This window comes from Perkinsus marinus (genome assembly GCF_000006405.1).
Source record: "Perkinsus marinus ATCC 50983 genomic scaffold scf_1104296963162, whole genome shotgun sequence".
NCBI lineage: Eukaryota > Perkinsozoa > Perkinsida > Perkinsidae > Perkinsus > Perkinsus marinus.
This window is the reverse complement of record NW_003205135.1, coordinates 34677-46990: the sequence shown is the minus strand read 5'-3', so window position 1 is coordinate 46990 and position 12314 is coordinate 34677. Positions and strand designations below refer to the sequence as shown.

The window sequence follows — 12314 nt, the reverse complement described above, 5'->3', positions numbered from 1 at the left end:
GAAGATTAAGAGGGGAAGGCGAGTCATTGATGAGAACAACACACAACTCTATCCGATCGCTCATCGTGTTACACCTTCCCATAATCTGACTACAGTTCACCATGGAAAGTCATCAATAAAGGTAAACTTGCTAACCTAAATTAAATACCGATGCGGATGGTTGCGTCGCTTCGCTAGTTATTCATACTGCGGTAATGAAACCGTGAGGCGAGCGGATCCCCCCGTGCCTGCCGGCGGACGGCGTTGAATAGCTGAGAAAAGAGAGGGATTATAATCCCGGGAGAGGGTACCGAAGAAGGTGCAGACACGCACTGTTGTCGGCACACTCACTGAGTGTCACTCAGACGCTGTGTCTCTGAGTGTCTTTCTCTTACCGATACTTCTAGGGTCGGCTCGTACCGAGCCGCCCTACCAGGCCCACGCGACCGGGAGTGGGATATTTAACACTCACGTTAGGAATCTCGCACATGACGCGCTGACTCAAGTCGTGACAGGAAATTACGGCATTGGCAAGCGGAGCGAAGCATACTCCTGCGCGATATAGTCAGGCGGCCATGCCACCAACTTGGTGGCACCAAGGCCCCAAGGGCCACCCCCGGCACCGGCCCCCCGAAGGCCCCCACCATTGCCTCTAATTATACCCTTACCAGACGGTCCTTTGCGAGAACCCCCTGTCCAAGTGCCGCCGTTGCCAGCTCAGCAAGCACCACTGCCAGTTCCGGAAGGGCCCCTGCCAGCGCCTCTAATTATACCCTTACCAGACGGTTACGGGACCCCCCCGCACAAGAGCTACCCATGCCTTTACGACGAAGGCTGTTCGACATGGGGGAAGGTGACGAGGGGAATGCACAACCGGCAAACAAGAGGGCAAGAAGGTGAAAAAATGGCGAATATGAGATTAAATAACTTGTCTGTCTATAGAAGCGCCTCTGGAAGGCACGTAGTATTGTTTTTGTACGAGTCGTAATGCGATTAGTAGTTGGCGTTGAGTTGTTCGGGTGCCCGGTCTCGGGGTGCATGCAGGTTACCTGCAGCAGGTATATCAAGCTCCCCAAATGACCATCGTGGAAGCCTTAAAGGCTTCCACGTATTCCACGTTGTGTTCGTATACAAAGGCTTAGCCTTTGTCTCGACCACCCCAACAGACGAAGACGAAGATTCCGTGACCCGTTTAGAGGTCGTCACTGAGCAGTCGACTAGAGAAGAAGGAGAAATGGAACAAGTCACCACCGAAGAATATCCAAGACCTTCGGCCCCAAATAATTTAAGCCTATTACAGGAACCCGACCGTCCTTTCCAAGCTAACCTCGCAACCCTAGCCACTTTGTTCGAAGGTCCGGTCCATCGCCGCCCTCGTTACTCGAGGTGGACCAATCAAGAATATGTATCATTTTGTGAGGGATACAGAAGATATGGGCAACGCTGGAGGCTGTATCTGAGGGACCCTGAGTTGCACTTTTCTCCGGATCGTGACTCGGAAAGTCTTAGGCAGTTTTTCAGAAGACTGAGAAGACAATGGCGAGCTCTAAGTCAGTCGACTCAGCCAAGTCTCGCGAGTTAAGAGTAGTCGGTTAAGTATTTATTCATTCATTCATTTATTTATCCATTATTCATTCACTTACTTACTCATTGTTAATTACCGAGTGTTGTGTTTTATTATTTGAGCGTTTTCGTGTTCGTACTAGTGTTATCTCTTTGAATGTATGAGCTCGATATAGAATAATAGCATTTACTCAAGGCGAAGGCTACAGGTGCCAGGAAAGCCCGTGCAATTAGTATCCAAGCGAATGATTGAGTTTTTAATCATTCAAGTTGCGTTGATGGATGGGACGGTATATTTGCGATCCATATGTAACCCACTGACAGATGTTCCGCTACATCCATGGCTACACCGAAGCCTTCGTTAGTGAGCTGTTGAGTAGGCTACAGCAGTGCTGTAACAGCACGACATGCAATTGAATGCAACGTTCAAGAGGGCACACCTCATTGAGCTGCTCCGTGGTTACAAGCAGAACTCGGACTATCACGAGATGCGCTTGAGAATGGAGGCTCGTTTGCACAGATCGTTTCGGATTTGGAAGTTCGTCTTCATGATCATCTTCTACACAACCCATTCATCCCGCAGAGCCTTGCTGGATTGGAGCGCATTGGTTCGGATGGTCCGTTCAGGAATGTCAGTGGCCACATCGACGTATTTCCTATTAGAATACGACGCCGAGCCCGTGACCAGAGCTACTTTTACAACTCGACGTACAAGTCCCACTGTATCAAGGTACAAGCTGTGGTAGATATTCGTGGACGAATGATTCGTCTCGAATCGTTCATATAAGCTTACCACGGATCGGCGCTCGTCACGATCTCTATATCTACAAGGAGACTATCTGCAATAGGGCCCTGCGGGTGCCAGGCGGAAGATGTTTAATGGCTGATCTTGGGTACGCATTCGCTCAGAACCGTGCACTGCGGCTCATAACTCCGCATAAGCGGTATGCGCGTCGGAAACTCAGGGCCGAGGAAGACCTGTTCAATCGCCACGACGCTTCGGTGCGTAGTATCGTCAAACGAGCATTTGGATTTCTGAAGCGCTTCGATATCCTTCGATATCCCATATACGCCTGTACATCTTGTCGCCGACGTCTGTTCCGGAATGGTGTATCTGCTGTCACTCCGGCTCGCTTTCTGCTCATCCAACAAGCCGTGCCTTCCGCCGACTTCCAGCCCCCAACAGGGTTCGTTTGTACAACTTGCAACGGCTACATCAAGAAAAATACTCGCCCCCCACTGAATCAAGCCAACTCTCTCGGAGTGGATCCAATTCCAGATTGCTTGGCTCGTCTCAACAATCTCGAACGGAGGCTCCTTTGCCAGAGATACGCCTTTATGCAGTTGAATGTGGTTGCCAGAGAGAAGACGGGGGAACGAGTTCAGCCGAAAGTTTATGGAAATGTTGTTAATGTGCCTGTGGATCACAGGTCAGTACAGGAGGCCGTGCAGAGCCTTCCTAGGTCACTAGACGATGCTGGAATAATATATCTAAAATTGAAGAAGAGGCTGAAGCTTCGAACCAGCTTCATGTTCGAACGTGTCCGTCCTCAGCGAGTTCTCGAGGCTTTGCAGTGGTTAAAGGATAACAACCCCCTATATAGAGAAGCCGATACGAGCAATGCCGAAAACTGGGCCAGGACCGTTCAGGGTTCCCCTCTGAACGACTCGGATAGTTCGATGCCCATTGAGGGTGAAATGGATTCCAGCCAATGCGATTCGGACTCAGAGGATGAAGTTTCTGTTAACAATGTGGCCCCAGTCCCTACCGTTATGATACCTGATGAGAACCCACCGGAAAGTGTCATCCGTCAACTCGCCCGGGGTACTGCGAGGGTCACTGTTGCGTGCATGGCCCCCGCGGAAAATGAACAGCCACTGTCATTGTTGAGAGATAATGACTCCGAAACTCTCTCGTTCCCACACCTTCTTCCCATGGGCCGATGGGGGTTGACACATGCACGCGACTGTCGAATCAGCGCTCAGCAATACTTCGAGAGTAGACTGCTGCACGAGGATCCACGATTCAGGCAAGACTATGAATATGCCGAGTGCAAGAGAGTATCGTGCGGTGGTAGACAACGCGGCAATAGCCATGAAGAAGACTACATCTGCAGATAGCGCGTCCAGCCGCTTGACCGCCGGGAGAGCTCTCGCAGCCGATGTGAGCAAGGTTCCGGACCTTTTCAGCTGGCTGAACTCGATTAAAGGTAGTGTTTGGTTCTTTCATTCCTCGTGAACAACCTATCATCACAAAAACAAATCACATCACATTCTCGCAACAATGTTCATGCGATATAATTCCACATATGCATATTCTCCCACATCAATGATGCCATGAACCATCCTACTTCAATTTCTCCCAATTCTTCCACAACCCCTCCCTTCCCTCCAAACAACCTAGACAAACAATACCAATGTTAAGGTAAACAACATGGGGTATTGCTGACAATATGCAAGTGAAATTTGGGAAATTTTGTTGATCACTACATATTTCCGCCAGAATTTACACGATTCGTGAGGGAACCTCTGAGCCGAGTTGAGGAAACCAAACATGCCTTCCAATACTGCACTCACCCCACGGTGGGGTCCCCACCCTACCATGGTAGTAGTCGGTAGTGGATACGCTCCCTCTATGCTGCCCCTTCCTCCCCACACCAGCTGTTGCATCAGCAGTTCGGGTTTGTTGACTACGTAAAAGCTGCTGTTCAGCTAGTAGGAGTATCGAAGGTGTTCTTCCATCGTGGACCTGTTGTTGCTACATCTGTTTACACTTGTTGTTGAACAACAACAACATTCCACGATTTATTCAAAATAAGTCAACACCCACTACGTACAGTACGCGCCATCTAGAAACGCGCGAACTGGGCGGGCACTTTTTTCTTTCATTTTGACGAATATCGACCTAATTCTTTCACCATTGAGTTCCCCATGCTTGATTACCCATAAATCCAAGTCGCGCATTTGAAACTCGACAAAAAAATATTTTGGTCATTTTTACCCTCAGTGACCCTAGCGCATTCTCATTCGGTGCGCTCCTAGCGTCCTGGGGACGCTTATTGAATCACTCCAGCCCTCCACACCTAGCTACGGTCACAATTCAATTTGACACCTGAATTCAATTTCATCGAATGGCCATCCTAGAGCAGCTGCCAAGTCTCGAAGAGATCGGGCCTAGCCAGAGTTCCACCACCTCTGCTGGCCGAGCAGCTTCTAATGCAGAGGACGACCTGACTATCCACCACAAACGTGCTATCGGTTCGACTAAATTGAGAAAAAGAAAATCTCTGAGGTTGAAGACTCGAGCTCAAGCCTCTGGGGTATCTGGCAAGAAGACGGAGCCGAAAGGACAACACGTTCACGGCTACAACACAAGAAACCAGCCCCTAACAAGAGCTCAGAAGCGTGCTGCTGACCGTGAGGACAAGCCCAAGCCATCTGTGAAACGTCAGAGGTCGGTGAATTTGCCACGGAAAGGCTCGAGGCCGCAGAGTAAGAATGTCAGGGAGCTTCGGCAGAAGAAGAGGCAGGAGCGCGATGATGGGGTATCTAGCCTGTGGGAGGCCCTACAAGCAACGAGCCCTTTAGACGACATGTCCCTTCACCTCAAGAAGAGACTGGCTGTCTACATGTCTCTGACACAGTTCTACGGTTACTGGGGATGGCAGTCACGCGAGGAAATTGAAGAATTCGTTGCTGGCTTGCTCGACCTCAAGCCTTCTTCCGTTCACAGATGGTGTCATGACTTCGAGACTGATCATTACTTGGAGCAGGATTGTCGCGGGAAGCACTCGAAGGTTAGGAGTCCCCTCTATGACGTTGAATATCAGGGCTTCCGGGAAAGGTTCCGGCATTACGTCAAGGCAAACTCTATTGGCAAGGACGGCAGTCCCAATCTGACGGCTGATGCTCTGGCTGAGTGGGTCAACTCGGATTTGGACCTCCAAGATGAAGACAAGTATTCCAATCGTACAGTTCTCCGGTGGATGCATGCTCTAGGGTTCTCGGTACACTCAGTGAAGAACACATTGTATGTGGATGGGCACGAAAGGGATGATGTCGTGGCTGATAGGGAGCGCCTCTACAAGGAATTGCAGGAGGTTCGGCCCTATCTACAGACAGTGGACGACTGTACTCTAGAGGAGGCAGAGAATGGCGCTGCTACTCACATACTGATCTCGCAAGATGAGAAGATTCATCATAGCGGGGATACACAGCGCCGCTATTGGTCGGATGGGACATTCACCAAGCTACGACAGAAGTCACTTGGCCGGACCGTGATGACCTCAGACTTTCTGTCCGAGATCTTTGGGTTCATCCGTTACAGCAACGACGACCCTGTCGTGCCTGGTGAACGCACCGGGTCTGTCTTGGACGTGTCGGTCGATGGCTACTACAACAATGAACGGTGCCTTGTGGATTTCGCAGAATGCAGTGAGGCCGTCAAGACTCTCTCTGAGGGGAAGCTTGGGTGTGTCTTCTTGACCGATCGGAGCCCAATACACTGCAAGTATCCGGAGGATGGTCTCAACGCCAAGGCTATGAACGTCAAGCCTGGAGGGAAGCAGCCTCGAATGCGCGCAGGTTGGTATGAACGCGATGGCCGACGCGTTGTCCAGGAAATGGTCTTTCCGGTGAACCATCCTCGATACGCTGGCTTACCCAAAGGACTCCGGCAGGTGGTACTGGAGAGGTTCGGGGAAGCGGCAGTAGTGGGCAAGAAGCAGGACGAGCTGGTCATCCTACTCTCTAATTGTGATGATTTCGCTTCCCAGAAAACTCTGCTCCAGGAAGAAGCTGAGGCCCGCGGTGATCGAGTCATATATGGTGTGAAATTCCACCCAGAGTTGGCACCAATAGAGGCAGCTTACCGCTCTATCGCTAAGGCCATTAGGATAGGGAACTCCTCCAAGTCATCAGCAGGGTTCGTCCAAAGAGTAGAGCGCTGCCAGGAGCCTGCTGACCTGACGTTGCTGCTTATTCGCAAGCACTTCAGGTCATCCAGGGAGTATCTCAAGTCTTACATGGAGGGAATGAGCTTGGAGGAGATAAAGCGACTAAGAAAGGAGCGTCGAAAGCATCGAGGGCCAGCGCCAATGTTGCCTGCTCCTACAGGGCAGTCCAACGTCGGCAAGTTTAACCGGAGACGTGTAGTCTAATTTTCCAAGTTTTGTGCGTGTTTCTAATGAATTGCTCTCCATTTCGATATTGGGTTTTGAGAAAAGGTCATCAAGGAGTAGAGATTGTCCAAGACTGGCATAGACTTCTCGGCACTGAGGGTAAAAATGACCAAAATATTTTTTTGTCGAGTTTCAAATGCGCGACTTGGATTTATGGGTAATCAAGCATGGGGAACTCAATGGTGAAAGAATCAGGTCGATATTCGTCAAAATGAAAGAAAAAAGTGCCCGCCCAGTTCGCGCGTTTCTAGATGGCGCGTACTGTACCAACTGCTGTTTTCAACAACTTCCTTCTGAGTGTATATGAATATCATTCACGACATCATTTTTTCGTGCAAATTGCATGAAATTGTGGAGTATTGCACGCGCTGACCGTCGAACTTGATGTGCGAGTGATAACTTGCTTGGCCATGCACGGCCACGCCAGGAGAGATGTCTAACGTAGTCAGAATACAAAAGAGGCCCGCGATATCCTCAAAAAGTTGCCTTTTTTTGGGCTACATACGTTGGGCCCGAAAGCTACATACGTTCGGCCCGAACAGCCGCGCACAATGAATCTTGCTATTCACATGAATCGCACAAGACAGGATCTTCGATAGGAATCAGAATAATTACTGAATTGACTCTTTCCGAGTAGAGAGTCCCTCATCTGTATTAACCGTATATGGATATATCCACTCTGACCGGATATTATCAGCTCAGTGCGAATAAACCATTAATGTGTTCGTTAAGCTGCGGCTGTGCGCAAACTGTGCGCAAACTGTGCGTGGGACGGGTGCACTAGCCTTAAGCGAGTGGATGCCTTAGTCACCTGTGGCATCAGAGAGTTTCGTCGATAGTCTAACTGATCATTGCAAGATCGCTCAGCTGTATTCCTATTCAGCTTTCTGACACTTACTTTCTTTATCTCGTCATGGACATCGATTCTACCATCAATAACATCACCGTGGCCGAAGATGTGTTCAATCCCTTTCGAAGTCAAGATCCTCCTTTAGCTTCGGGTGATGCTATCTCATCTTGTTGGTCGAAGGGTGAGCCCTCAGCATTTCAAAGTCGATTGTGAGTTTCCTTGTATCGTAGGGTCACGTGAAGATGATGATGATACCATTAATAGCATCGCCGTGGCCGAAGATACGTTCATTCTTCTTCGAAGGCAAGATCCTCCTTTAGCTTCGGGTGATGCTATCTCATCTTGTTGGTCGAAGAGTGAGCCCCCCAGCATTTCAAAGTCGATTGTGAGTTTCCTTGTATCGTAGGATCACGTGAAGATGATGATGATACCATTAATAGCATCACCGTGGCCGAAGATATGTTCATTCCTTTTCGAAGGCAAGATCCTCCTTTAGCTTCGCCGAAGCTGCTTCGGGTGATGCTATCTCATCTTGTTGGTCGAAGAGTGAGCCCCCAGCATTTCAAAGTCGATTGTGAGTTTCCTTGTACTCTGTGCGGGATACCTCACAAATTTTCACCCGAGCGGGAAGGGCCCCGCGAGGGTCTAGGCCGAGCGCGGGTGGTCTCTGCCACCGGAAACTATCTTGTACGATTCACTGCACACTGCTCAAGTTTCCACTACTTAGAAGATGTTGAGTTGTCTAAAAAAGTAGCCCTATGACATACATCACTTATTTTTGTAATTTGAGTATTGAACGAAACCGATGTACAGTATATCTGTTTACAAAGATATGTTATGTATCTAATAGTACGGAATAATGGCGTCAGAAATTACTTATGAAGACATGTCGCACCGAAGGAGACACGAGTCTGCTCAGCTAATGTGTGATGTGCTTTTCAGTTGTACTTTCAGCCCCATATGCGTTTCACGATTCCTCTTCGAAAACTCCATTGAATAGAGTCCATTACCTGCCGTATTCGTAAAGCGAATTTGTATAGTCTGATGCTCACGTCTACAACGCAATGTATTCGCAACGCGGGTATTCAACTAGTATCAACGGATTTCCACCCAAGTGATATGAAAAACACTAATGGAAAACATATTTCACGATTCACTTTGCGGAAAACAATCGTATCATCGGTTTTCGCGGAAATATAACAACACGAAGTATTACGCCACTTCACGTCAATCGGGTGAAACTTCATTTTCATATTTCCTACTCGATAGATGTATTAAAATATATTATATATTCTTACTATAAAATATACAAATATTATGGTATGAAATATCATAGGTATCAAAGTAGATGGTTGTTGACCCATGGAAGATATTGGTAAATTTTCGAAAAAATTACTATTTTCTGGACACTTTTACCCGAATTCGTGTGGAAATTCCTTGGAAATTTTGGTAAATTCTTACTATTTTTTGTACATTCATACCCAAATTCGCCCAATTTTTCTTGTAAAAGATATTTTACTTGAAATACCACTTAGTGTCTATTTTTTATAAACAGAAAAATATGCGTTCATTGGAGTCCCATCCGCGTTACGTGGTGTAGCATAATACTCCACGATTTTCGCAGTATAGTCTCACTATAATTTTTTCAAGCATTTTTCATATCATCACTAGGGTGGTGAAACTCCATTGTGTCTCCACCTGCCCCCATAGTTGGAATATAATACAAAAATTTTTTATAGGATTTCCTTGATAATGATCAAGTACGTACTGCAGCTGTTCACGGCTGGATGCTATTTTGGACTACTGTTGATTTTTGTTGGTAATAATCGTACCTGCTTTGAATCTTCGCGTGCGACGTGGATCTTCGATGACAATATAGAAAAAAATGTGAGGAAATTTTCTGGTGAATTCTTATTGGTTTCTGTACAGTCCTATCTGAATTCGTATAAAGTTTTTGGTAAATTGTTTTTGGTTTTTGTACACTTCTACCCGAATTCACATGTAAGTGAGAAAATTCCTGAGCTCAGCTGAGGAAATCAAATATATATTCCTCCAGCTCTGGAGTTTCACAACCCGTTTTACGTAATACTCTGTGAAAAACGCGATATTCGCGGTGATATGCAGTAGTCGTGAAATATATTCCACATATCTTTAAGGTGAAAATCCACTGTCATCAGGTGTAGGAATCTTGAACCTTGCGTGTGCGTACAAAGTAGCTCCCAGGGATCTTCAGCTGTATCTCCCCGCGTTATATGCCCATTTTGCCAAGACCGATTTTATGAAGGTACAAAAATTTTGTCACTCGCCACGAAATTATTTTTTAGAGTGCTATGAAGTTGTGTGGAATTGCTACTGTTCCACAGTTGATGAAGATCTTAGGCTATGTTCATATCGCTAGTGTAATGAGCCTCTTTTTCCAGCCGGTGTTGGGAGCAATGTGGACGCTTATGTGGGTGGTTGGTGAAGAGTAGGTCCCGGGTTCGAATCCCAGCGAGGGCGTTTTCTCCGATCGGAAATTTACAAAGCAACTGTTAGTCAGATTTCAATGAACTCATCTATGCATTGCATGAAATTTTGGGATAATTTATCTCAAATTTTTATTTTTACAATGGAGTTTCACCACCCTAGTGATATCACGACTACTGCGAATATCACCGCGAATATCGGGTTTTTCACAGAGTATTATTACGCCACTTCACGTAAAACGAATGATATGAAAAACACTAGCAAGGACATATTTCACAACTCTTTGCGTATCGTCGCTATTGCAAGATACGTTTCGTATGAAGCCGTAAAGCTTCCTGGTATGCCTAACTCCGTTCTCTGTGGTGGAGTTTCTCCAACGTGTATCGCGACAATAGGCCTGCATATCGCAGTTGCTATTATGTCTATCGTGGTAAGAAGTGTTGTAATCTAATGTATATAATCAACCATTTACTAAGTGGTGAATAGTTGGTGAATACCAACCATTCACCAACTATTTACTAAGATCACTCTCGTTGAACTCAATATGTAGGGGGCGTCGGTTGAAGCGGCTGTGCGTAAACACGCGTCGATTGAGGATAAGGCCAACGAATGCTGGAATGATTTCAGATGTTATTCATGCACTAGTCACGACAACAATGGAGTTTTACGACCCGTTTAACGTTAAGTGGCGTAAAACTCGGTGAAAATATCACTAGGGTGAAAAACACCAGTGAAAAATACATTTCACGACCACTGCATATCACCGCGAATAATGTCGCGTTTTTCACCGAGTTTTACACCACATCACGTAAAACGGGTCGTGAAACTCCATTGTTACAATTTTGCATGACCTCGCACTTTTTTGGGGGAGTGTGGGAAAATCTGCAAATGGCCGACCACATATGTTGGTGAGGAAATTTTGCAAAATTCTTGTTGGTTTCTGTACATTTCTACCCTAGTTCGTATATGAACTCCTTCGTGAGGAAACTCCTAGGGTCAGCAGAAGAAAGCGATTACATATATTACCACACTGGAAAACTGAGTAGTTGTAAACAATACTAATAAGGAAATATAAAATGCCAGAAAAGTTAGTAAATGTTTGGGAAATTTCTGTACATTTCTACCCTAGTTCGTATATGAACTCCTTAGTGAGGAAACTCCTAGGTCCAGCTGAGGAAAGCGATTACATATATTACCACACTGGAAAACTGAGTAGTAGTAAACAATACTAATAAGGAAATATAAAATGCCAGAAAAGTTAGTAAATGTTTGGGAAATTTCTGTACATTTCTACCCTAGTTCGTATATGAACTCCTTAGTGAGGAAACTCCTAGGTCCAGCTGAGGAAAGCGATTACATATATTACCACACTGGAAAACTGAGTAGTAGTAAACAATACTAATAAGGAAATATAAAATGCCAGAAAAGTTAGTAAATGTTTGGGAAATTTCTGTACATTTCTACCCTAGTTCGTATATGAACTCCTTAGTGAGGAAACTCCTAGGTCCAGCTGAGGAAAGCGATTACATATATTACCACACTGGAAAACTGAGTAGTTGTAAACAATACCAATAAGGAAATATAAAATGCCAGAAAAGTTAGTAAATTTCGGGAAATTTCTGTACATTTCTACCCTAGTCGTATATGAACTCCCATAGTTAGTGAGGAAACTCCTAGGGTCAGCTGAGGAAAGCGATTACATATATATTACAACACTGCTTGGCTCAGGTCATTTTCACTGGTACACCTATATGCAGCTACTGTGTGGAAGTATTCGGAAATAAAAAAAGGGAAAAGTCTGAGTAGCATGTAAAAAATGTGAAATTTTTCCCTTTTTTTCCGCTGTAACGTCGAGCTTTAGCAAAATTTTCGGAAAAATTGTTTCACCCTGGGAATCGCCGTTGTTGAGTTTTGGGGTTGAAATTGATGGAGAGAAATTTTGTCTTAAAATTCCGATTGATAAAAGCTTAGGTGGCGTAATATTGGAGTTTCACCCCCTAGTGATATGAAAAACACATTTCACGACTACTGCATATCACCGCGAATATCGCGTTCTTCACCGAGTTTTACGCCACCCCACTGTATGTGAAAAACGCGATATGAAGTGAATTGAAAACACTTGGCGAATCACCCCATATCACGTGAAATACATACCACGTGTTTTACGCGTTATTCACTGAGGAAGTAGAATGTGAAATATGTTTTTCATATCACTAGGGTGGTGAAACTCTAATACTATAATTTTGTTATACTCCATATACAAAATGTTGCACTGA

The 12314-nt window shown here is 45.9% G+C and overlaps 3 protein-coding genes across 3 annotated transcripts in view; 2 read left to right on the top strand and 1 right to left on the bottom strand.

Moving 5' to 3' along the window:
* The window catches only part of Pmar_PMAR018405 (hypothetical protein), a gene marked incomplete at both ends in the record, with an annotated part of 240 nt that extends 137 nt beyond the window's left edge, over window positions 1–103 (bottom strand). The window contains one exon of the mRNA XM_002771287.1: window positions 1–103. This exon is cut by the window's left edge and continues 4 nt beyond it. Within this exon, the coding sequence (XP_002771333.1) occupies window positions 1–103 (103 nt within the window).
* A 2348-nt stretch (window positions 104–2451) lies between these two features.
* Pmar_PMAR018404 (hypothetical protein) lies at window positions 2452–3613 on the top strand (the record flags this gene model as incomplete). Its single annotated transcript, XM_002771286.1, has 1 exon — window positions 2452–3613. A coding segment is annotated over one exon (1162 nt), but the record flags the coding sequence as incomplete, so codon positions are not given.
* Window positions 3614–4673: 1060 nt separating this feature from the next.
* Window positions 4674–6701, top strand: Pmar_PMAR018403 (hypothetical protein; the record flags this gene model as incomplete). Its single annotated transcript, XM_002771285.1, has 1 exon — window positions 4674–6701. The coding sequence occupies one exon, from the start codon at window positions 4674–4676 to the stop codon at window positions 6699–6701; it is 2028 nt and encodes a 675-aa protein (XP_002771331.1).
* Window positions 6702–12314: the final 5613 nt, after the last annotated feature.